We start from the raw sequence: 25,100 nt of genomic DNA on the forward strand, positions 1-25,100 counted from the left end.
CGGTTGAAAGTTTTGTGGGCAACGAAATGACAGCTAGCCCGTCTGCTAACTAGCCAGCTTTCTAGCTTCTGTTACATGGCTAAAAAAGAGAGCTAACCTATGGCTGTGAAATTACACCGTTCGCTTCTGTGCTCCTTTAAAATGATCTGTGCGAACACTTTATTCTTCTGTTTTGAAGAGGAAAGATGAATTCATATTTGTTTTTTGTTCGTTAGTAGCTAAAAGGTCGTTTATTGTAACGAGCTGTGCAGTTGGTCGTGGAGGTAAATTAGCCAGAGCTAATGGTAGCTTGCTTGTGGCTGGGACTGTGATGTGGTACTGTCTTGTAGCTACGTTTGGCATGCATACATAGCTTCTTGTGTCCACCTGTCGTTTTCTGTTTTTAGTATAATTCGTCCACAATGCATCGTCATTTCTTTAGTGATATCTTTGCATTGCTGTTACCTCAATGTTGATAAAAGTCCCTGTTCGCTAGCTAGCTAACATGTGCTTTACTTCGGTAGCTGATATGACGAAAACTGTCAATCTTCACAATTAAAACTTTGAAAACCCTTTGTTTTAGTTATCATAGAGAGGCGATGCCATTTAAAACAAATTGCTGTCGAGTTCAACGGTTTAATTGTATGAACGAACACAGCTATTGCACTGTGCCGTGTCGCTGAGGCGAAGCTGTGCTGTTCTGTGCTGATCGGTTTCTGATCCGAGTCCACAACAGGTGTTGGGCACGTTGATTCTGCCATTAATATTACCTGCTTTGTGCTGGTGTGGTCCGTGTAAACGTGGACTGGTTTGTTTTGTGGTCGGGTACGAATAAGGTCACGGGTGTGGGTAAAGATATTCCTCCAGGGTGAGGCATTTGGACAGCTAGTAAGCTCAGCATCGCTGTTATGACAAAGAGCTGTAACGTGGACACATTTCAGCAGACGTCTGGGCCTACGGACGTACCTTATTTCAGTGCCTGCCTCCTTTATTGACTGGCAGGCCATGTGTGGCCTGACCGGTGACCTCAAAAGTCTGTTGAGTGTGTGCACTTTGTCATTCTCTACTTAATTGTGTGTGTGTGTGTGTGTGTGTGTGTGTGTGTGTGTGTGTGTGTGTGTGTTTGCAATGGAATACACAAGTTGTAATATATAACAGCCGGTCACTGTGCTGGTGTCTGAGTGTGGGAGATAAATATAGAAATATCCCTATGGATATTCCATACCTTAACACACTTAAAGGCCAAGCCATGTTCAATTCTTACACCACAGTGGGAGGGGAAAATCGATATAATGTTAAGGCATGTGCCTGCTCATGCGTTTCCTCACCTCGACCAATTGTAGATAACACAAGTGACACAGCAAGCTATTCGGTCATTCATGGAAAGACTTAGCTGTGTATGTGAGCACCAGTCTGTGTGCAGGAGGTTTTGCTGTGGTTCACACAGAACGCACTTTTTTACGATGACCGCTGTCACAAAGAAACTTTAGTCTGAGCTCAAGTCCAGAGGGAGCGAGCTTAAGGTCACAGTGGTAAGGGAAAACTCCTTAGAAGTCTTAGAAGGTAGATCTTTAGAACTGGGTGCTGCTCACCATGGCAGAAGGTAGATGATGCTCAGTGAGCAACAGTACACCATCGTAGAGAGATCTCCTCTTTGAGCTCCTTCAGGAGCTTTCCTCTGCCATCCCAGAAGTGACGTCTTTTCCTCACTTAACTCCAGACAGGTCCACCTTCCTGCGGTCAACTAAATTAGAAACGTCTTTAAAGCAGTTTTTATCCAAACAGTCTTTTTCATCTTGGTTGTGAAAAGTTTGCTGTTTTGACTTTTCTGGTAATCGACACACAGACTCTTTTGATGGCTCTGGTTCTCAAGATATTTAAACAATACCCTTTGATACCCGGACCAGTATAAGAAAATGAAGCTAAAATTACCCACCAAATCCACCCAATGCAAATGACGCTCGTTGGGTTATTACAGACAAAAGGTCTGACTGTAAAGCCGATTTTTCATTACTTTGGTGCTGAGTTTTGAGGCCCTTCTGGTTTGGAAGGGAAAACGATATCTTTGTAAGCTCTCTCTTCTTATCAGGCTGATCTGGAGGTTGGCCCAGTCTCACTGCCCTGCTCCATTGTTGGAGCAGACACTGTTGGTAAGAAAGGGGCTCAGAAGCAGGAAGAAGAAAGAAGGGAAAGAAAGCCCGTTTAGGTCAAGGCCAGCCAGCTGCTCGAGTGAACTCGAGAACCTAGTGGTAATCTTCCGAAGTCCTGCAACTCCGCAGTTGCCATGGTAGCAATTACCAGGGTTTTCAGTGAGGCTGTTGTTTCTGAAGTGCTTGAAATGGTCTCCTGTGGAAAAGTAGGCAGCTCACCAAAGCAAGAGGATTTTTAAAGCTGTCTAGCTTCGAAATAAAAACAAAACCTTTTATGAGTGCAGAAAGTCTCGTTCTTAACAGCTGTGCTGCGGGAGGGGAGTGTGCCATGAATGTTCTGTGCATGTCGCGTGAGTTCTGCTCGTGTTTGCACCTGTCCTTAGGTTTAAAACATTCACCCTCCTATCCCACCAATGCTCTCTTCGTGGAACAGTACTCCACCTGAGAAGTTTTGGAAATATGGACATGTGGAGCTGAACTTAGCTTGGCGGCATTTACCGGCCTTTCTTTGTTGTTGATCTGTTTCCATTTGTTTTTATTTTCTCGTTCCTTCTTTTCCGGTTTGGCCCTGACTTGTCAGGTTAAGGTCTCTTGGGGCCGCACGGAGTTGAATGGTTGTCTCAGGAGGTCACAGAGTTGAATGGACTCTGCTCTGTCCAAAGGGGGGGAGAGGTTTCCTAGAACGGTATCAGGGAAACGTCGCCTGGTGCCTGCATTGCTGAATGCCATCATTGTCATGACTAATGCGATGAGCGCTGTGAGATGATCCCTCCTGCAGTCCTGGCTCTGCCTCCAGGCCTCCTTCCAGCGGGACGTTCCTGGAACAGCGGTAGTAGGAGCTGATCAGGAGACGTGCTTTATGAGACGCCCAAACCACCTCTGTTGGCTCCTCTCGATCTTGAGTAGCAGTGGCACAACTCCGAGGTTCTGCTCCGAGGCCTTCCCGGATTGCAGACCTCCACACCCTGTGACGGTTGAGAGTCCGGCAGCCCTGCGCAGAAACCTCATTTCCACCTCTTGTATCCGTGATCTTATTCTCTCAGTCATTACCTATATCTCGTGACCACAAGTGAGCACGGAGACATGGCTTGACCGGAACACCGGTCATCATCCTACAGCAACGCTGCCAAGGCCGACCTGATCGGTTTATCAGTGCTGTTTCCTGAGCCTTACCACAAAGGGCAGGTTGTCTTTTCTCATTCTTACGTGGGAGGGTACCGTGACCTCACGTATAGGTGCTGCTGTTCATCAAAGCCGCTTCACGTTTGCAAATAACGGATGCTGCCTCCCTGCAGCCCAGAGGTCTGGACACCACTCCAGCCTTAGCTGTCTATAAAAACCAGAACTGGTGGTTCCTGGGTATAATAAACAGGCACCAGAGGGTCTGCTCCAGTTACAGAGTAGGCACACTCCTCAGCCTCCCAAGAAATGTCTACACGGGGCTACTGGCGAGCAGAATTCGCCTGACAGCAGAGCCCAGGCCCTGCTGTGTGAGGGATCATGGGATGATGCCAGACTCCCATGTGCTTTCCGTGTTTGGAAATGAAGTGCATTTCAGTATACGTGGTTTGATGTGGTGTTGGAGTCCGGAGTACATGGGTCGCTGCTACAGGACCCGCCTCTGTGTGAATGTGGAACCGTGGCCGTCGAGTCGGGAGTCGTCCGCGAAGGGTGTCGGGCTCCACCCAGGGTGTGTCTCATCTCCACTCCTGTTTGTCAAAACTCCATGAATATTTTAGTTCATCAGATGGCGTACATAACCATTGTTTGAACGCCCTGACAGCACATGGTGGGTATTGCTGTTGTTGATTAGCGTACTCATTTGAGTCACATTGCCTTCTTCAGCGTTCGTAAGAGCCAATGTCCTGATACTAACACGAAATGATGTACTGTTCAGCCTTAGTTCCTTCTCATTCTTCTCTGAGGCACAAGTTCTCCCTCACTCTTCTGTATGTTCCACTTGTCCTAACTGAATCAGACCTACTCTCACCCACACACACACTAACACGACCAACTCTGTGTGCGTTTGCAATCTCTCCCACACAGACTATCCTCAGAGCCATCGACTTTGCCTCTTTTTTGTGTGTGTGTGGTGTAGGTGGATGGGGTGTGTTATGAAAAATGAAATTGTTTGATTTAACAGCTACAACTGACCGTCAGTGGTGTCTGTACGTGTGTTGGTGTCAGTAGCGTACTTGGTTATTCAAATAACATCAGCACAGGTTGCAAAGACTCCCAATGCAGCAGGCACACTTCTCTCTCAGCAAGCAGCTTGTCACTTTCCAAAACTACTACTTTTTTTTTAGGTCCCTAAAACCCAGCACTGCACGACTGACTGACAAGTACTGCTCTGTGGTTTCAGGCTGAGTTGGCTACAGCACACACCCACACACAACCACACAAGCCTTAATGTCAACTCGGTGTGTGCATGTGTGTGACCCGTGCATTACCCGGTTTCCTCAGGGGAATGACCCAGGATGACCTCAGTGTGGCCGATGAGGGGTTTGAAGCAGGGAGGGTCTGGCCCCGCCAACGCCCTCACAGGCCTGAAAGCAGAGACGTGACGCTTGGCAGTTTAAAGGAACATTGGCCTTCACACAGAATGTACAGGAGCTTAAAATGTTTAAAGGAAGTTTAGGGCAGGGTAAAGTGGAAGTCTGGCCCTCGCGTCGTCTTACCGAGCTGATCTCCGTGCTATACTTCTGCTGTCTGGCTTGAGCTAATTAACGAAGCCAGGTGGTAGTAATGCAGTCCTGGTGTGACGTTTTAGTATCTGGAACTGTCTACCTCTGGAAAACTGAATAGTTATGGTTGATTAGTGTCAGCCTTAAGTAAGTGTGTGTTGTGTGTGTGTGTGTGTGTGTGTGTGTGTGTGTGTGTGTAAAAATGATTTGTAAGCACGTGTTTCTCTCCTGTCTCCAACAGTCTCGGATGCAGACAGTTCAGATGGCCTCCAGCTGAAGAAGGAACATGCCTTAAAAGTGTTCAGCTACATCAGCACATGGACGCAGAGGTCAGGTTCACCCACCCAGCTGATCACTCTCCATTTATTCACTTAGTCATTGGATGTATGTAGTCTGCCTTAGACAGCTTGTCAGTTTGTTGATCTCTCTCACACACACACACACACACACACACAGATTTTTATATATATAATATATATATAAAAATCTATATTATATATATTATATATATAATATAAAAGTAATATTTCACATAATGTATATATTTGATAATTTATGTATGAGAGGATGTGCCCCCTGTTCTAGCTTTGTGATGTCTGTTGTGATGGACCTTTTAGGCTACTTTACTTTGCATGCTCTGGTGTTTGAGTTATCATTGCCAGGGAACTAATATCTACTCATTTGGCGGGGGGGGTAATCCATACATGAAACGACCACGTTTCCTCAGCGTCCCCTCTGTGGAGGAGCGTAGCTGGGGACTGCACCCACCTGCAGGCGTCCGTAAGAGCAGGGATCGGCAGCTGCTTTGCCTGAGCGTGCGTGCGTGTGTTCAGCCTTTTGAGGCCACTGAATGTTCCCATGATGATGGGAATCGTGACATTTGTGACATGGGTACATTTGGCCGGTCACCATGAAGGAAAAAGACCTCAGTTTGGGGGGGAAAAATCTAAAGATGAGATTCCATGTGAGACTAGATTGCTTGGCTTTAGATCTACAGTAATACACAATTCATGGGAAATACTCCCTCTAGTAACATAGTAATAGATAGTTAACTCTGTGTGTGTGTGTGTGTGTGTGTTTGTGTGTGTGTGTGTTTGCAGGCAGTGTCTTTGCTGCTTCAAAGAGTACAAGCACCTTGAGGTCTTCAACCAGCTGGTTTATGCCCTCATTAACCTGGTTATCGCCCAGGTTACCTGCCTGAGGGACCGCCTCTGTAGTAGCCATGGCAACAGTACTGTTGAAGGGGCGGGCTCAGGGTGGGGCCCTGCCCACCCACATCCTTCTCCCAATGAGGAGGAACCACTGAATGTGGAGAGAGATTCGGCAGAGGAGGAGGACGGAGCAGGAGAGGCCCTGTCTTCTGAGCCACAGAAGAACCAGTGCCAGGGAGGCCAGGCTGAGGCGGTGCCCAGTGCGGATGAGGACGCGGCCGGGGAGAGCGCGGCTGACGCCAGCCTGGACCCTTTCACTACGTGGAGCACTGAGGATGGGGAGAAATTGCTGCTGTGTGCCGCCAAGATCTTCCAGATCCAGTTCCCCCTGTACACCGCCTATAAGCACAACACACACCCTACTATAGAGGTACACACACAACACACACCCCACATGCTCTAACATAGAGGTATGCACTCTCAACTTTACGCTATATGCAACACCCACACAACTACTATATGCACAACTCTCCCCCACTGTAGTTATTGGGACTGTACAGATACATGCATACATATACCCACACGCTGTGGTTGCACTCTGGTTAAACACGCATGTAAGTGTAGTTGTTTTCTACCAAGCATATCATTAGAACTTTCCTATTTTGCAGGTGTAATCCTAATTTACTCTTTGTTTATTGTTTATTTAATATTTATTGTTTCTATATTCATTTTCTCTCATTGTCTCTCTGGTGTCTCCCTCAGGACATCTCTGCACAGGAGAGCAACATCCTCGGCTCCTTCTGTGATATGAATGTAAGTGCTCCACACAGCCCTCAGCCTCCAGGGGTCCATCTCTCTGTCTCTGCTGCAGTGTGTCAGATGAAATAAGACCTGGACCCTGTTAAACTCTTTCGCCCCCTCTGTCTCAGGACACCTCTTTGCTTTCGCTCGGTAGGGATTCTGAAAGCCTGCAAAAGACAAAAATGATCGTAAACGTTCCGCAAACGTGGTGTTCATTAAGAATGGACTTGAACTGTGCGGAAGTGTCACTAGTGTGCTGTTGGTCTCCTGTGGTCTGCAGTGCCTCGTAGAGAAGAACGGACGCTGAGCGCTCTGTGTTCGTACGGGAAAATGACTGTCGTGCTCATTCGGGGAAAAGTGACATTGTTTCTGGCAAGAGCTCCATGTTCCTCCGAGGTCTTTATCTGCTGGAGTACCTGCTCCGTTTCCACCTTCTGTACAAACAGAGCGTAGATCATATGGTTTCATTACGGTTTGATTTTGGAGTGTTGGGTAAACGCATTTAGCTGTCTCTTTTGCATTGAGGACGTTTTTGGCTTTCCCCTTTAAACCACAATGTGATCTTTTTCTGTTTTCCCCCTCTCTGCATTAGGCATTAATACACACACACACACACACACACACACACACGTAGAAGGTCTCAGTTGATCAATGTGGCACTGGGTGTGTGTGGTGTTTTTCATTTCTTTAGGATGCCCTTCAGAATAATGTGATATATTCTGATATTTAGTCATTCGTGAGTAGCTGTTGCACTGGGAGCCTTGACTTTGCTCATGTGTTTGTGTTCTCTGTGTTTATTCTGAGTAGATTTGGTCATTTGTCAGGAAGTAAATCATGTACATAATTTTAGCAGTGCCTTTGTGGATACTTTCTATCTGACGAGGGCTGTGTGTGTGTTTTAGGATGTGGAGGTGCCTCTACACTTGTTGCGTTATGTGTGTTTGTTCTGTGGGAAACATGGTCTGGCTCTGATGAAGGAATGTTTCGAGTCAGGCAGCCCCGACACCCTCCCCTTCCCCATTGCACACGCCTTTATAACCATCGTCTCTAACGTGAGTGTACACACACACACACACACACACACAGAGCGGAAGATACACCGTTCTCCTGTTGGTCTAATGTGAGCTGTTTGCTTGTTCCAGATCAGAATATGGCTGCACATCCCGGCAGTGATGCAACACATCATCCCCTTCCGCACACACGTCATCAGGTGAGAACACCTCCCGGGGACATGCCCCCCCCCCCCCCCCCCCCCCCCCCCCCCCCCCCCCCCCCCCCCCCGCCCTTCAGTAACGGGCGAGAATAGCTGAGGATAGATCAGCACTGTGAGTATGTTAGAATGTGCTAGAAACCTTCCCAGGTAACTCTGAATAAATCTGTTCCTTAATCTGAGTGTGACATGTGTGTTTCCCGTGTCTGGTAAAGGTGTGTTGGCTAGGTGTGCTGAGGGGCTGCGCTTTAGGTTGTCCTGTCAGGATGTATGTGTTGGGGTGTCTTTGTTAGCTGGGTCAGGTGAGTGTGTGTATGCATGCGTGTGTGTGTGTGTGTGTGTGTGTTTATTGGCTTGGGTGTGGGTGGGGGGAGGTGTGTGTGTGCATTGGCTGGGTCACTTGTGTGTGGGTGTGTGTGTATGTATGTGTGTTGGCTTAGTCTGGTAAGGAAGGCCACTTACGGTTTGCTGACGCCACCGCCAAGGTTGTGCCTCTCTGCTGGGTTGCTAGGAAGAGCATCTCTCACCATGGCAACAGTCACTGTGGTTTTCCTCACATGACCCTTAGGGAGCCAGACGGCTGGCAGAAAGCAGAGAGACTGGTCGTGTGTGTGTGTGTGTGTGTGCGCGCGCGTGTGCTGGAGAGAGACTGAGAGAGCTCAGGCTTTTTCATGCCAGGGTGTTGGGCACGCAGTAAAATTATGTATTCAATCCCACAAAATGACTTTTGAACAGACTCAGATTTGTTACCAGTGTTCTAACTTTACACCGTGCGAGTTGAGGTGTGTCTGTCGTTTCTTTGCTCGCTCCGCCTGGACCCTTCGGACACGGACCACTCCAACCGCTCGTTTCCGCTCACTGGGAGACACGAGTCACCCTGGAGCCTGCGGGCAAAGCCCCACGTCCCCGTCTCTCTGGGACAGTTTGTCTGGGCACGTCTGCACCCCGTCTGCAGGAGAGAATCTACAGCCGGCTCAGCAGATCACGGGAAGGAGTCGAGCCAGATTATCCGACGGCATCAGAAATGCGGAAATGCTCTGTGTGTTAGCGCTCTCTCTCTCTTTTTCAGGTATCTGTGTAAGCTGTCGGACCAGGAGCTCAGGCAGAGTGCGGCGCGGAACATGGCGGACCTGATGTGGAGCACGGTGAAGGAGCCACTAGACACCGCACTGTGCTTCGACAAGGAGAGCCTGGACCTTGCCTTCAAATACTTCATGTCCCCCACGCTCACCATGAGACTGGCAGGCCTGAGCCAGATCACGGTACACACAGACGCACGCACGCGTACATGCTAGTCCTTCCCTGGTACAAAGCCAGAACTCTGTGGGAGTGAGAGACACATCCATTCAAACACACACACACACACACACACACCCTTAATTACAGTGAGGCTACCATCACTTAATCAGACCACCGAGGAAGGAAACGACACACGCACACACAGGATTATGACTCCTAGCAGTAAAACTACAGACCGATACAGTCACACGTCGAGTCCACATGTCCACACAGTCCTCCATCCCTTCGTCTCTGTCTTCCACTGTCTCCTCCACGAATGTCTGACGTGGTTTTGTTTTCCCTTGCATCTTTGCAGAACCAGCTGCACACCTTTAACGATGTCTGCAATAACGAGTCTCTGGTGTCTGACACGGAGACGTGAGTGCTCCCCCTCCCACACACACACCCCTCTCTCATGGGCTCGTGTGGGTTGCGGCGCACGTGCGGCTGTGGTCCGCCCCTGCTGTGTGCCGGCGGCCTGCGTGCTCAGCTGCTCGCATGGGACAGGGTCGGGGGAAACGCGACCCTGCACTGTGTGTGTGTGTGTGTGTGAGAGAGAGAGAGAGAGAGAGAGAGAGAGAGAGATGGTGAAACATGACCGTGCTCTGTGTGTGTGAGTGAGATGGTGAAACGTGACCATTCGCCGTGTGTGAAGGTGAGATGTGACCGTGTGTGTGTGAAGGTGAAACGTGACTCTGTCTGTGTCCCCTTTCAGGTCCATTGCGAAGGAGCTCGCCGATTGGCTCATCAGGAACAGTGTGGTGGAGCACATTTTCGGACCAAATTTGCACATTGAGGTCAGAGTGCTGCTTCCCCTGGAACCAGTGCCCTGAAATGTGGAGTGCATGGGAAAACATGCAGTGTGTGTGTGTGTAGGTGTGTGATTGAGGGAGGTTGCGCGTGTGTGATTGAGGGAGGTTGCGTGTGGGGCGTGCGATTTGAGGAGGGTTGGTTGGTTGCTTGTGCGTAGGGGCATGTGATTTGAGGAGGGTGGGTTGGTGTGCGTGCGCATAGGGGTGTAGTTTTGAGGAGGGTTGCATGTAGGGGGGGTGTGTGATTTTGAGGAGGGCTGGGTGTGGGTGTGGGTGTTTAACTGTCTCTTTTGTTGTAGATCATTAAGCAGTGCCAAGTGATCCTGAACTTTCTGGCTGCAGAGGGCAGACTGAGCACACAGCACATAGACTGTATATGGGCTGCAGCTCAGGTTAGACGCACGCATGCGCGCGCGCGCGCGCACACACACACACACACACTCTGCTGCTTACCTGACTGAGGCCTGCTGGGTGCCCCTGGTGCCCCCTGGGTGATGACTTAGCCCTGACAGGAAACCTGACATTTATCGTTTGTGTGTATGTGTGTCCTCAGCTGAAGCACTGTAGCCGGTACATCCATGACCTCTTCCCCTCCCTCATCAAGAACCTGGACCCAGTGCCTCTTAGACACGTCCTCAACCTAGTGTCTGGCCTCCACCCCAGCGCACACACTGAGCAGGTATGCACATGAACGCACTCAGTTTGCTACAGCCTCAGTCATAAGTCTTTCTGTACTCAGTAAACGGCACACACCGAATACTGAGAAACACGCGCCAGTTTTTCACCTGTATGGATACAGATATCGCAAATATTTCAGCCACCAATCAAAAACAAATGGCTGCTCGTTCCGTGTGTGTGTGTGTGTGTGTGTGTGTGTGTGTGTGTGTGTGTGTGTGTGTGTGTGTATGTATGTGCGTGCATGCTCACATGTAGACGCTGTACTTGGCGTCCATGTTGATAAAGGCGCTATGGAACAACGCACTAGCAGCTAAGGCCCAGCTCTCCAAACAGAGCTCCTTCACATCGCTTCTCAACACCAACCTGCCCATGGGCAACAAGACAGGTAGGGTGTGTGTGTGTGGCCAAACAAGTATACGTATTTTATTGACTTCATTTCCAAAAATCCATGTCAGAGACTTTCTCTCTCTGTATTAGTTCTCTCAGTATTGGGTGTTTGTTGTTGTATCTGTGTGCGATTATTTGTGGTGGTGTTTATTTCCCAGGTTCCCCGGCAGCGAGTCCAGAGAGCAGTGACAACAGTGACACGCATCACAGTGGAGGAAGTGACATGGAGATGGATGAGCCAATCATGAGCAGCGGCAAACGAGGCCAGCAGAGGCTGTCTGACACAGAGGTGAACACACAAATAACACACACAACACAGGTGAATACTCTAACACACACAGGTACACATGAAATGCACAGATAGCACCCACACAGACACACACACACACAGCACATACACGTACCTAAAAGTGCACAGTCCAAGTTGTATGTGTAGGTATATAATGATCTGATGTCATCATGCCAGTATGTATAAATATTGACGTTGCGGTTACACTGTCACACTAAACCTGTGAGGTTACGACCTCTGTCTGGCGCTCTCAGGGACAAGCCTGCGCCAGACCTCCGCCAGGTAGGTCTAACAGCTGCCTGTGTGTGTGTGTGTGTGCGCGCGCGCGCAGGAGTCCATGCAGGGAAGCTCGGACGAGACGGCCAACAGCGGCGAGGAGGAGGGGAGCAGCCGTCCCGGCAGCAGCAGTGGGCGGAGCGAGGCCTCCAGCAACGGAGCGGAGTCTAGCCGGGCCAGCCAATCGGCCGGCAGCCCCGGCAGCGAGCTCCACTCTGACGACATGGCCGACAGTGAGGCCTTAAAGGAAGAGGAGGAGGAAGAGGAAGAAGAGGAGGAGGAGGAAGACGACGAGGACGATGAGGAGGACGAGGAAGAGGAGGACGAAGAAGAGCGGCCAGCCGCCGCTGCCGAGGGCAGCCCGCGGAAGGAGGCGCGGGATTCCCGCGAGCCGCTTGCGTCCGAGTTTCGCAAACGGAAGGCCGGGGAGGCCCTCGGGGACGTCCAGGGTCCTCCGGAAAGGCCCGGAATTCCCGGGCCATCAGCCTCTGGGGCCATCGGCGCAGGTCCTGGGCCGAGCCTCCCCAAACCCAAAACCCTGCCTTTCACCCCGGAGGTGACCGTTGCCATGGTCACCCCTACCTCCTCTTCCTCCCTGCGGATCTTGGACGCCTGTTCTTCCTCCTCGGCCTGTTTGGAGGGCTCGTCCGGGGAGCGGGTCGACCCCTCCGCCCTCCCTCAATCCCACAATCCTCCACAGCCTCAGACTCAGAAAGGTCTGGGGGCGGAGATGGGTCCCTCGCACGTGGCTCCCGCTTCCCAGGAGCCACCGTGCCTTCCACGGACTGCTGACTTCCTGTCCGAAGCCATGGGCAACGAGCTGTTTGGATGTAGGCGCTTCATCAACCCCCAGCACCACCACCATCACCACCACCATCACCACCATCACCACCACCACCACCACCACCACCACGAAGGGTAAGGGGTCAGCGCCACCAGCCCTGCGTCTACTGTGATTAGGGGGTTTTATTGTAAAACTGGAATCCGTGGTTTAAGGAGGACTTGGTCTGAACGTGATGTAATATGGTTAAGCCAAACTCGGTTGCTACCTTAAGAACAGCTAGACGCTGGCGTGCTGAGTGGAATTGAATGACCTTCACCTGGTTTGACGGTATGAAGGATGGTGGGAGATGCAGGGCGCTCTGAACCAAACCTTAATCCTGACCCCATAGTCTAAATAGAATTAGCCTGTTAGATTAGGAGTCTTGGATTAGGACTCTAGGTTGTAGCTGCGCGGTTATGCATCTCTCCCTCCCTCCCTCTCTCTCTCTCTCTCTCCAGTCACATGGTGGAGGACATGCTGAGCGCGGACGATGTGAGCTGCAGCAGTTCCCAGGTCAGTGCCAAGTCGGAGAAGAACATGGCGGACTTCGACGGCGAGGAGTCTGGCTGTGAGGAGGAGCTGGTGCAGATCAACTCGCACGCGGAGCTCAGCTCCCACCTGCAGCAGCACCTGCCAAACCTGGCCACCATCTACCACGAACACCTGGTACAAGGTACTGCACGCGTGCACGCACACACAAATGTGCACGCACGTTCGCGCACCTGTGAACTCTCATCTTTGCGTGACCACCACGCTTAGGGCCGGCAGTCCATAAGCACCAGTACGCAGGCCACGCTGTGACGGACATCAACCTGGACAACGTGTGTAAGAAAGGCAACACGCTGCTGTGGGACCTGGTGCAGGACGAGGACGCGGTAAGGCCCACACCCACGATGTACGCCCCGGTACGCAGGCATGGGGACGGACGAGGGATGGGCAGATGAATGAGAAATGGAGAGAGAAGGGGAGAGGGTAAGCGAGCCTGTGGGTTTGAAGGGTGTTAATCCTCGCCACGTCTCCGTTCCTCCCTTCCTCAGATCCACCTGTCGGCGGGGCTGATCGGCGAGGCAGAGAAGCTGCTGTGTTCCCTCGTCTGCTGGTTCACCGACCGTCAGATACGCATGCGCTTCATTGAGGGCTGCCTGGACAACCTGGCCCACCACCGGTCAGGCACCGCCCACACCCCGCCTGAGCTGGATGTTACGTGTGAAATGACTGGCGTAATTCGGTTTACACAGACTGGGTTGAAGCTTGTTCGTTGACGCGGTTTATTGTGGCCTCAGGCATCACTAATTGATCCTGTTTCTCAGGTCCGTGGTGGTGTCTCTGCGTCTGCTACCCAAGCTGTTCGGAACCTTCCAGCAGTTCGGCTCCAGCTACGACACACACTGGATTACCATGTAAGAGGGGCCGTCATCCAACTGCCTTGTGCATGGCCGTAAGGGGGTGCTGTTTGCATTGATTACCAGTAGCACAAGCAAGACTGTTAGCCAGGCTAGTTTCCTTTCACTCTTAGCCATGTTTGTTTTTAGATGCGAAGCACTGGATTGTAGCTCACTCCCTCACTGTTAGCAAGCAGGAAGTTCTCCACAAGGAGGTGCTTGTTCATGAAACCTAACCTGCAAAAACTGTTCAGACATGTTCCTGAAGTGGTGAGGACGAGGGTCTTTACTGTGTGCGTGTTGATGAGGAGGATGATGGTCTTTACTGTGTGTATTTGGATGAGGATGATGATGGTCTTTACTGTGTGTGTTGATGAGGAGGATACTGTGTATACTGCAGGTGGGCAGAGAAGGAGCTGCACATGATGAAGCTGTTCTTTGAGGACCTTCTGCACTACATCCAGGAAGTGCGGGAGCAGCGTCATAAGTTCTCCCTGTGAGTCCCGTGCACCAGTTTTTGTTTATTTTTGAGGCTGACACCTAGAGATGCTGATGTGTGTGTGTGTGTGTGTGTGTGTGTGTGTGTGTGTGTGTGTGTGTGTGTGTGTGTGTGTGGCAGATATAGCCACAGTGCGGAGGTGCAGGTACGACTGCAGTTCCTCACCTGTGTGTTCTCCACGCTGGGCTCCCCGGATCACTTCAGTGAGTCTATATGAGTCCTTTAGATGTCAGTGCCACTCAGTACTCTTTAGTTGCTGAGAGCGTGTGTGTGTGTCAGGGTTGAGTCTGGAGCAGGTTGACATCTTGTGGCACTGCCTGGTGGAGGACTCTGAGTGTTACGACGATGCGCTGCACTGGTTCCTCAACCAGGTGCGCAGTAAAGATCAGCACGCCATGGGCATGGAGACCTACAAACACCTGTTCCTGGAGAAGGTACGTCCCAGCACGTCCTCGCTTCAGACCTACTGCCCCTTTAGCCATCGTTAACGCTCCTGAACGTCCTGGTTGAAACACATCAGGCCCTGGAGAGATGAACAATATGGTTTAAATATGGCACCACCATGCTTGAAGATGTTATCCTGATGATGCATGAAGTAACACAATATTTAGTTTTTCTGAACAAACGTGAGCCTGTACACCAGTGCAACATCCGCGCCAAGTCAGAAGAGACCATATGCCAGAAAAGCTCGTCGTGTTGTAATTTGTCACAGTGGCGAGAGCATTTTGTCATGTCGCCCACACCTAATGTGGTATTCCAGGTTATTAAATGCACCTTTCCCTCTCCTCTCTCCTCCACCTCCACCTGCCGTCAGATGCCGCAGCTCAAGCCGGAGACCATTAGCATGACGGGGCTCAACCTCTTCCAGCATCTCTGTAACCTGGCCCGGCTGGCCACCAGCGCCTACGACAGCAACTCCAACTGTGAGGTACAGACACGCCTTGCTTTCCATAGCCCCCCCCCCCACGTGTTGCATCGTGGGCACCTCCGCACTGGCTAATGGGGAAGGCAGACGTGAACCAAAAGTGCACAGACTATGTAATTTTTTATTTTATTTTTTTACTCTCTCTCTAGCTGTGTGGGATGGATCAGTTGTGGGGTATTGCCCTGAGAGCGCAGTCAGCAGATATCAGTCGAGCTGCCATCCAGTATATCAACTCTTACTACATCAATGGTCAGTTGTATCAAGAGTGCACACACACACACATGCACGGTCAGCTTGTTATACGCTACAAACAAGCAACCATTTATACTGATAAAATCTGTGAGCTGTCTTCACGTTTGTGTTTGTATGCTATGATGGAGATGCGGCGTGTTGACAGGTGAAGCGGGGTGTGTGTTTCAGGGAAGACGGGCCTGGAGAAGGAGCAGGAGTTCATCAGTAAGTGTATGGAGAGTCTGATGATTGCCTCGGCCAACCTGGAGAAGGAGCCGCAGTCCAGCCTCACCATCATAGAGAGGGGCTTGCTCATGCTCAAAACACACCTGGAGGCCTTCAGGCGCAGGTACGCGTGCGCACGCTCACACACACACGCTCACACACACACACACAGACGCGTGACTGAGGACTGGTCAAAGTGAGTATTGCTGGGTAAAGTATTGCAAAGTGCTGACACCATGCACCCAGAGACGAACTGTGTGTCACTCTTTGAAGATGTGTTCTGCTCTCTCTCTCTCTCTCTCTCTCTCTCTCTCTCTCTCTCTGCAGGTTTGCATATCATCTACGTCAGTGGCAGATTGAGGGGGCAGGAATCAGCAGTCACCTCAAAGCTCTCAGTGATAAACAGTCTCTGCCCCTCCGCATTGTGTGCCAGCCTGCTGGCCTGCCTGACAAGGTGCGTGCACACACACACATCACACACACACACACACACACACACACACACACACTCACTCACACACTCACTGGCCTGCCGGTCTGCCCGACAAGGTACACACCTTCCCACCCGTCCACCCTCACCAGCCTGTCGGCCAGTCAGACCTGCCTCCACGCGCACACACACACACACACACACACACACACAAGCACGTCTACCACTTGCAGCTTTTAACGTGATTATTATTATTGAAACAAATAAATGGGGCTTCAGTTTTATTTTTAGAGTTTTTCAGTGCTGTAATGACTAATATGGTGTGTGTGTGTGTGTGTGTGTGTGATGATAGATGACGATAGAGATGTACCCCAGCGATCAGGTGGCAGATTTGAGGGCAGAGGTCACACACTGGTACGAGAACCTGCAGAAGGACCAGCTCAACCAGCAGGCTCAGCTACAGGAGTTCAACCAAAACACAGCACGCCAACCAGAGTACCCAGGTACACACACACACACACACACACACACACACACACACACACACACAGATTCCAAAAGATAAAAAAGTGATGCTACAATGGTGTGTATATATCTGTGTGTGTGTGTGTGTGTGTGTGTGTGTGTGTGTGTGTGTGTGTGTGTGTGGTGTGTGCGCGCGCGTGCGTGCGCACAGGTGGTCTGATGGGGCCTGTGCGGATGATCTCTTCTGGTCATGAACTCACCACAGACTACGATGAGAAGACTCTACATGAGCTGGGCTTCAAAGACATGCAGGTAAACGACACGCAGCTGGAACTTGAGACGAGCCGTGCGTTCCTTAGGCTGGACGTGTGCAGGCCACGCAAGGCCGCTGCCTTTTAAACGGTCTTACTTTTAAGTGCTCTTACTTTGCAATTTCGCAATTTTGAAGGCTGCCTCGCACATCTCCTCACAAATAGCAATCCCATAATTCCGTTCGCCAAACCTTAAAAATTTGAGAAATGCGACCGAGTCGACACTCCGACCGCTCCGGCTGACAAGTGGCCGCTCAAGTGTGAGCCTGGCGTCTGTCTCGTGGCTGATATTCGCATCATCAGCCATGGTGCTTGTGGTAAACAAGCCAGGCGCCGCTCCCCACGGCTGAAGCGCCTGAATCTCGCCAGCTAGCCGCATAGGCGCAGCGGGCTACTTGCTTCCTCAGTGGTGCGTCAGTACCAGCCACCTCGCTAGCGAGCATCCGGGGTCGGCACCAGAAGGGCCGGCGGGTGGGGCTCCGCCCCTCTGCACGGAAACGGAAAGGCCGCCTAAGTTCCGGATCGAAAGCAGCTCTGGAGTCGCCTCCGGACCAATGCTTAGTCCGTGCCGCTTGTTCTCTCCACGGGTGAACCCGTCGGAAGAGCCGAAGCTACGTCCTAATAGCACTCGCTGAGAGCGCGTCTCTGACAGGGAGGACGGCCTTGGTTTGTCCTGGGCTCCGTTTCACCCAGGTTGGCCGGATTAACCAATCAGGAGGGAGCTCGCAGGCCCTATGCGTTCTACCGCGTCTTCCTCAGACCAGTTCCTCACCCTCCTCCCTTCTTCTTGTCTTCGCCCCCCCCCCAATAGATGGTGTTTGTGTCCCTGGGCGCCCCCCGGCGGGAGCGTAAGGCAGAGGGCGTCCAGCTGCCCGCCTCCTGCCTGCCCCCACCGCAGAAGGAGCACATCCCCATGCTGCTCCTGCTGCGCGAGCCGCACCTCACCACGCTCTTTGACCTGCTCGAGATGCTCGCCTGCTCCAAGGCGCCACCGCACGTTGCCCAGGTAACAAAACTCTAACGAGGGATGATTCTGTTGCATGTGGTGGTTCGGTTGGAGCGCTGGAATTGAGTTTATATTAAAGCGCGCGTGCGTGTGTGTGTGTGTGTGTGTGCATGCGTGCGTGTAGAGCGCACGGTGTGAGGATCTGCACCTGCACGCGGAGAACCTCTCTCGACGCGTGTGGGAGCTGCTCATGCTTCTGCCTACATGTCCCAGCATGCTCCAGGCCTTCCAGAACATCTCGGAAGACGCGGTCAGTCGTATGATCTTACAACTTTAGTTTAGTTAGAGGTTTTTGCCACAGACTCACGAAAATCAGCAGTTTTGTCCAGAAGAGTCCCAGTCAGCAAGTAGTGCACATCTCTCCATATATGTCCATATATCTTCTGTAATTTCTTGCTTAAGGGGAGTGTGTGTGTGTGTTTTCAGGGCTCTGATGGCCTTGGCTGGAAGGATCTGTTAAGGATAAAGTCTCCTCATAAGCTGCTGTACGCTCTAGAGATTATAGAAGCCTTGGGCAAACCAAACCGGCGAATACACAGAGAGTCAACGGTATACACACACACACACACACACACACACACACACACACACACACACACCTGCAGAATACAGAGTGTCAACGGTGTATACGCACGCGCACACAGAGCTGTAGAATACAGTGCGTATACGGTATACACAAACGCACACACAAATCTGCAGAAAATGAAAATGGTCTCAACGGTAAACACACAGAATGCACTGTCTCAGAGATGCTCACATACACTCACGTGTGCCTGCACGGACGAGTTCACAATACACACTTACAGTGGTGTGCACAAATGCAGTACTGAGAGTGGGGGGGGCTCAGTGGTTAAGGTACCTGACTTGGTCAGAAGGTTGCTAGTTCAAGCCCCACCACTCCAAAGCTGCCACTGTTGGGCCCCTGAGCAAGGCCCTTAACCCTCATTTGCTCAAGTTGTACTCAGTCATAATTGTAATTTGCTTTGGATAAAAGCGTCAGCTAAACGCTGTAAATGTGTGTGTCAGGGGAGTTACAGTGACCTGTACCCAGACTCAGATGACTCCAGTGAAGATCAGATTGAGAACAGTAAAAACACGTGGAGCTGCAAGGTATGTCTCTCTCTCTCTCTCTCTCTCACATACACACCCACAGCCACCAATATTTTCTCACAAATGTAAATGTGTTCTTGCGTGCTCACACTCTCTAGTCTTGCTGGAGTGACTCTAGTTGTGCTGGGACACACGCGCTCTCTCTCTCTCTCTCTCTCTCTCTCTCTCTCTCTCTGTAGTTTGTGGCGTCCGGAGGTCTTCAGCTCCTCCTGGAGATTTTTAATTCTGCCATTCTGGAGCCCAAGGAGCAGGAGTCCTGGACTGTGGTGAGTCTCCCCCTCACACTCTGGACTGTGGTGAGTCTCCCCCTCACACTCTGGACTGTGGTGAGTCTCCCCCTCACACTCTGGACTGTGGTGAGTCTCCCCCTCACACTCTGGACTGTGGTGAGTCTCCCCCTCACACTCTGGACTGTGGTGAGTCTCCCCCTCACACGCAGGACTGTGGTAGAAATCTGTGAGAGCTTAAACTTGCTTTCTCTCTTTCTATTGAACCTCCCTCTGTGTGTGTGTGTGTGTGTGTGCGTGCGTGCGTGTGAATGGTAGTGGTTGCTGGACTGTCTGGCATGTCTGCTGAAGCTCATATGCCAGTTTGCGGTGGACCCGGCTGATCTGGACCTGGCGTACCATGACGTCTTCGCCTGGTCTGGCCTCACGGACACGCAGCGCAAGAGGGCGTGGCCTGGGAAGTCCCGCAAGGGCACCGGGGATCATGGGAAGGGCTTGCACATACCACGGCTTACCGAGGTATCTTGCCACATTAAACCATCGGCTTCCACCACAGCCAATCACTATGCGCTACTGACTGAGATTGGCCACACATCGTGTGTGTGTGTGTGTGTGTGTGTGTGTGTGTGTGTGTGTGTGTGTGTGTTTAGGTGTTCCTCAGTCTCGTCCAGGGCACCAACCTCATCCAGCGACTGATTAATGTGGCCTACACTTATGACAACCTGGCACACAGGTACACACACTCACAAACACTGAGAACACACACACATAAAAAAAAAGAAAAATACCAACAACCACAATTTGCATTTCGCTGCTATGCCGTTTCTTCTGTTTTCCAGAGTGCTGAAGGCTCAGTCAGATCACCGGTCTCGTCATGAAGGTAAGAACTCATCTCCTGACCTTAACGTCCATCCCGTGTCCCTTTTGTAGAAGTGTGCAATGATGGTGTGTATGTGTGTGTGCACGCGTGCAGTGACCCACTACTCCATGTGGTTGTTGGTGAGCTGGGCTCACTGCTGCTCCGTGGTGAAGTCCAGCCTGGCAGACAGTGACCATCTGCACGACTGGCTGAGAAAACTCACCCTGCTCATCCCTGAGGTATAACAACTAGAGAGGAGGTGGAGCAGCTCCTGCAGAGCACACACACACAGCTGGAGAACATCTGCCCTATAGAATACACACACAGCTGGAGAACATCTGCCCTATAGAATACACACACAGCTGGAGACCATCGGGGGGTTTTTTGGTGGGGGTGGGGGGTTGTAGTCATTTGAAAAGTCGACTGTTAATCATTTTTATTAACTTATCAAGCAACTCCTGTCTGCCCCCTGTTAGCCCGCGGTGAGACATGAGGCCTGCAGTGGTCTGTATAAGCTCTCTCTGTCGGGTCTGGAGGGAGGAGAGTCCATTAACAGATCCTTCCTGCTACTGGCCGCCTCCACACTGCTAAAATTCCTCCCAGACGCCCAGGCGCTCAAACCTCTTAGAGTGAGTACTCACACACACACACACCCCGTACTCACTCATGCACACCTCTCACTGGGAGTGTACAGACACACACTTCCTGCTGTTAATGTACACGTTTACACACTGCTATTCTGAGTATTCCTGAAGCTGCTAGAACTCTGAGCATCTCAGTGTTGGAGCTTTGCCCCTACTGGGGCTCAAACACCATTAGACAGCCCTCGTTAGCATCTAGCCTGCACGTGCATGTTGCAAACAGCTCGTGCACGTCTGTGTCCTAGGTGTCTTGTTGCCAGACACGTCCCCTAATGCGTGTCCGCTAATGCTGAGAGGTCCAATGGCGTGTCGGTTGCTCACAAAGGTTACCCGAGGACGACTTCAGTGGGCGCTTTGGGATGTGGCCTGCTTTCGGCAGTTGCGCTTAGCGCCTTAAGCAAATGATGCTGGTTGCCTTGGAAACTAGTACCCAGTGTCAGCACATGTATAGGAGACTGCTAGATGTCACATGTCATGAAATATGGGGAAATGGCATTTTGTATGCCGAAAATCTAAACAAGAACCACATGGTGAGAGAAGCCTCTCCAGTGTTTATGCGAAGTGCATAATGTGTACACATGCACATGTTAAAGCAAATTGCTCCTGTTGTCACATCACTACACGGCATGTAAGATCAGCACAGTGTAGTTAACACACGTAATGTACATCACAGAACAAATATATGCAGTATAGTGCAATGTGTACAATATAACAGACTCTGCAGTAGACCCACGACAATAGACACTGTATAGTAGATACTGTATAATATGCACAACACAAAACGTTGGTCGATCCTGTGTGTGTGTGTGTGTGTGTGTGTGTGTGTGTGTGTGTGTGTGTGTGTGTACAGATGGAGGACTATGAGGAGGAGGCTGTGTTGCGATCAGGCTGTAAGGAGTATTTCTGGTTGTTGTGTAAGCTCATTGATAACATCCACGTTAAAGACGCCAGTCAGACCACACTCCTCGACCTGGACGCTCTGGCCCGGCACCTGGCAGACTGCATCCGCAGGTGACGCACACTCACCTGAAGCATATGAAACGAGCATATATGCACCAAGCTCAGATATTGGTAGTAACTGAAATATTCTCCCTCCCTCTCTCACGCACGCTTTCTCTCCCCCCCCCCCCCAGCCGTGAGATTCTGGACCAGCAGGACAGCGCGGTGGAGGACGATGGCCTGACGGGCCTGCTGCGCTTGGCCACCAGCGTCCTGAAGCACAAGCCCCCGTTCAAGTTCTGCCGCGAGGGCCAGGAGTTCCTGCGGGACGTGCATGACGTGCTCTTCCTGCTGCCCAGCCTGAAGGACCGCCAGCAGCCCAAGTGCAAGAGCCAGGCCGCGCGCGGCGCCGCCTACGACCTGCTGGTGGAGATGGTGAAGGGCTCCGTGGAGAACTACAGACTGCTGCACAGCTGGGTCATGGCCCAGCACATGCAGGGTAAAGGACACACACACACACACACACACACACACACACACACACACACACAGCGTTCAGGAGACGCGCTTTAAGTCATGCTTAGTTGTCTCCATGGAAATAATCCTTACACCAGTACATAAGGCTGGAGCCTGTTGGACACACACACGGTACATATTGTTATCTCTGGATTGTATTCATTTTTGTAGAGAAGTGAAGGAATGGTGGTTATTCTAGTGCCCTGAAGTGACTGTAGTTCAGTAGTTATTTTCCACCTTCTGTTCGTGGAGTTAGAGGCCCCCTTTCTTTTTATTTACAGAAGTAACAATATTTCTTCTCTTCTCCCTACCCTTGAATTTTGCTTGCCATCAGACTGCTTTTTCCGTGAACACAATGTGGACGGGTGGCCTGCAGAGTCACGGAGACGCCAGTCTGACGTTCCTGCTAAAGTTCACCGGCAGAACAATTTGACTGCCGTTTAAATGTTTGCGTGTTTGCGGCATTCTCACACACTCCCCGACAGGTCTCGAGGTGGCGAGTCCTGTAGATTGGAAACCTCAGATATAGATTGTTCAAGTCTGCTGCAGTCTCTGTGAAAGCAGTGAGAGACTCTGAGGTACAGACAGGCAGGTGAACTTGGGAAGGTTGTGTAAGAGTCAGACCATCTCTGGCCGACTGGAGCCAGACGAGCATGCTGAGATCAGAGGGAGTGTAGAAAATGACTCGGGTGTCATCCTGGTAGAATGCGTAGGAGAAGCCCATTTGAGGATGTTGGGCACAAAGGGAAAAGAGAAGAGGTCCAAGCACTGATACCTGAGGCACACCTGAGGCGAGCATGCTAGGGCCAGATGATGCACGTGCCCCTCTAGGTAGGACACACCCCTGCCCTGCAGAGTCAGGTGTGCCCAGACCAGAGAGAGTAGATAAAAGAATACTGTGATTAGCTTTCGAGCATGCACACAATGCAAACACACAAGTGTCTGTATGCCTGCAAACATACATGCACATATACCCTAAACATAAAGCTAGAATTTAGTTGTTTTGACTGCTGTGTAATCTGTCTGTCTCTCCTCCCTCCTTCTCACACACACACACAACCAGCCTCCCACGCGCCGTATAAATGGGACTACTGGCCGCACGATGACGTGAGGGCCGAGTGTCGCTTCGTGGGGCTGACCAACCTGGGGGCCACGTGTTACCTGGCCTCAACCATCCAACAGCTCTACATGATCCCAGAGGCCAGGCAGGCCGTCTTCACTGCTAAAGTGAGTGTGTGTGTGTGTGTGTGTGTGTGTGTGTGTGTGTGTGTGTGTGTGTGTGTGTGTGTGTGTGTGTGTGTGTGTGTGTGTGTGTGTGTGTGTATATATATATATATATATATATATATATATATATATATATATATATATATATATATATATATATATACACACACACACACACACACACACACACACACACACACACACACACACACACACACGTGCACATCACTCTCTCTGTCTCTCTTCTTGTGCAGTATTCAGAGGACATCAAGCATAAGACTACACTGCTGGAGCTACAGAAGATGTTCACATATCTCATGGTGAGACCAGCACAAGACGCGCGCACGCACACACACAGTGTTGATAGTAGTTTTCTGGTGTTTTCAACTGCTGTCTCTCATTTTTTTTCTCTCTCAGAAAAAATGTTGACGTCTTGGTTCTTTTTTTTCTCTGTGTATATATTCCTGTTTGTATTGTGCGTGTGTGTGTGCATCTGTAGGAGAGCGAGAGGAAGGCATATAACCCGCGGCCGTTCTGTAAGACCTACACCATGGACAAGCAGCCTCTCAACACAGGGGAGCAGAAGGACATGACGGAGTTTTTCACCGACCTCATCACCAAGATCGAGGAGATGAGCCCTGAACTGGTGCGTGCGTCCGCATGTGTGCGCAGACATCTATTGCCTTTCCCCACTTTAGCTGTAGAGGTGGGCTTACCCACATGGCTGCAGTACAGATGATCCTGGAGAAGTAGACTGTGGGTGGGGGGTGGGGGGTCTGGTCTCCAGGGCAACAGGGGCCCCTCTCCAGAGGTGCATGCACACGCTTCACTGCTTTCTTTTCCTTTCAGAAAAACACAGTCAAGACCCTGTTTGGAGGAGTCATCACCAACAACGTGGTCTCACTGGTGAGTGAACACTGTCACGCTCTCACACACCACCCTGGTGTGTGGGTGCAGGGGGCTGTGTGTGTGTCTCTGTGTGTTATGTAAACTGACTCTCTCTCTAGGATTGTGACCATGTGAGTCAAACAGCAGAGGAGTTCTACACTGTGAGGTGTCAGGTAGCCGACATGAAGAACATCTACGTGAGTGACACCCATGCACACACACTTAGTCACACACCAATACAGATCTTTTATGGAGATCTAATGCACTACTCTAGCCACTCCTTTATCTCATTAATAACAATGTTAATGCTTAAAAGATTAAAAACAAAACACTCTTGACCTTCACTGGCGTGTGTGCGCGTGTGTGTGCGCGTGTGTGTGCGCGTGTGTGTGCGCGTGTGTGTGCGCGTGTGTGTGCGCGTGTGTGTGCGCGTGTGTGTGTGTGTGTGTGTGTGTGTGTATAGGAGTCTCTGGATGAGGTGACGATCAAAGACACCTTGGAGGGAGACAACATGTACACCTGCTCCCAATGTGGGAAGAAAGTGCGTGCGGAGAAACGGTACGTCTGCATGTCCCCTCCTGGTCTGCATGTCCCCTCCTGGTCTGCATGGAGCCTGGGCCTCATTTTAGCAAACTCATGGACTTAAACGTTTGAATTTTTCAAGACAAACCTAAGAAGAATTTCAGTGATGTTTAGTGGTG

At 51.0% G+C, this 25,100-nt stretch overlaps 1 protein-coding gene across 1 annotated transcript in view; it reads left to right on the plus strand.

Annotated features, from left to right (window-relative positions):
- The window catches only part of usp34 (ubiquitin specific peptidase 34), a 45,091-nt gene that overhangs the window by 1,107 nt on the left and 18,884 nt on the right, over nt 1–25,100 (plus strand). The window contains exons 2-45 of the mRNA XM_035534656.1: nt 5,055–5,142; nt 5,914–6,394; nt 6,727–6,777; nt 7,668–7,817; nt 7,908–7,975; nt 9,045–9,237; nt 9,570–9,631; nt 9,969–10,050; nt 10,365–10,457; nt 10,619–10,744; nt 10,999–11,128; nt 11,289–11,419; nt 11,751–12,613; nt 12,977–13,191; nt 13,278–13,393; nt 13,556–13,683; nt 13,829–13,918; nt 14,301–14,396; nt 14,520–14,602; nt 14,679–14,833; nt 15,214–15,327; nt 15,474–15,573; nt 15,745–15,904; nt 16,108–16,234; nt 16,563–16,713; nt 16,887–16,987; nt 17,798–17,992; nt 18,117–18,242; nt 18,419–18,541; nt 19,019–19,102; nt 19,282–19,368; nt 19,648–19,848; nt 19,980–20,062; nt 20,169–20,209; nt 20,303–20,427; nt 20,665–20,817; nt 21,680–21,840; nt 21,963–22,267; nt 23,348–23,511; nt 23,766–23,831; nt 24,011–24,157; nt 24,361–24,417; nt 24,519–24,596; nt 24,863–24,957. Coding sequence (XP_035390549.1) covers nt 5,055–5,142; nt 5,914–6,394; nt 6,727–6,777; nt 7,668–7,817; nt 7,908–7,975; nt 9,045–9,237; nt 9,570–9,631; nt 9,969–10,050; nt 10,365–10,457; nt 10,619–10,744; nt 10,999–11,128; nt 11,289–11,419; nt 11,751–12,613; nt 12,977–13,191; nt 13,278–13,393; nt 13,556–13,683; nt 13,829–13,918; nt 14,301–14,396; nt 14,520–14,602; nt 14,679–14,833; nt 15,214–15,327; nt 15,474–15,573; nt 15,745–15,904; nt 16,108–16,234; nt 16,563–16,713; nt 16,887–16,987; nt 17,798–17,992; nt 18,117–18,242; nt 18,419–18,541; nt 19,019–19,102; nt 19,282–19,368; nt 19,648–19,848; nt 19,980–20,062; nt 20,169–20,209; nt 20,303–20,427; nt 20,665–20,817; nt 21,680–21,840; nt 21,963–22,267; nt 23,348–23,511; nt 23,766–23,831; nt 24,011–24,157; nt 24,361–24,417; nt 24,519–24,596; nt 24,863–24,957 — 6,445 coding nt within the window. The remainder of the gene's footprint in view (nt 1–5,054; nt 5,143–5,913; nt 6,395–6,726; nt 6,778–7,667; nt 7,818–7,907; nt 7,976–9,044; nt 9,238–9,569; nt 9,632–9,968; nt 10,051–10,364; nt 10,458–10,618; nt 10,745–10,998; nt 11,129–11,288; nt 11,420–11,750; nt 12,614–12,976; nt 13,192–13,277; nt 13,394–13,555; nt 13,684–13,828; nt 13,919–14,300; nt 14,397–14,519; nt 14,603–14,678; nt 14,834–15,213; nt 15,328–15,473; nt 15,574–15,744; nt 15,905–16,107; nt 16,235–16,562; nt 16,714–16,886; nt 16,988–17,797; nt 17,993–18,116; nt 18,243–18,418; nt 18,542–19,018; nt 19,103–19,281; nt 19,369–19,647; nt 19,849–19,979; nt 20,063–20,168; nt 20,210–20,302; nt 20,428–20,664; nt 20,818–21,679; nt 21,841–21,962; nt 22,268–23,347; nt 23,512–23,765; nt 23,832–24,010; nt 24,158–24,360; nt 24,418–24,518; nt 24,597–24,862; nt 24,958–25,100) is intronic.

The sequence above is a fragment of the Electrophorus electricus genome, chromosome 16 (genome assembly GCF_013358815.1).
Source record: "Electrophorus electricus isolate fEleEle1 chromosome 16, fEleEle1.pri, whole genome shotgun sequence".
In the NCBI taxonomy this organism is placed as follows: Eukaryota; Metazoa; Chordata; class Actinopteri; order Gymnotiformes; family Gymnotidae; genus Electrophorus; species Electrophorus electricus.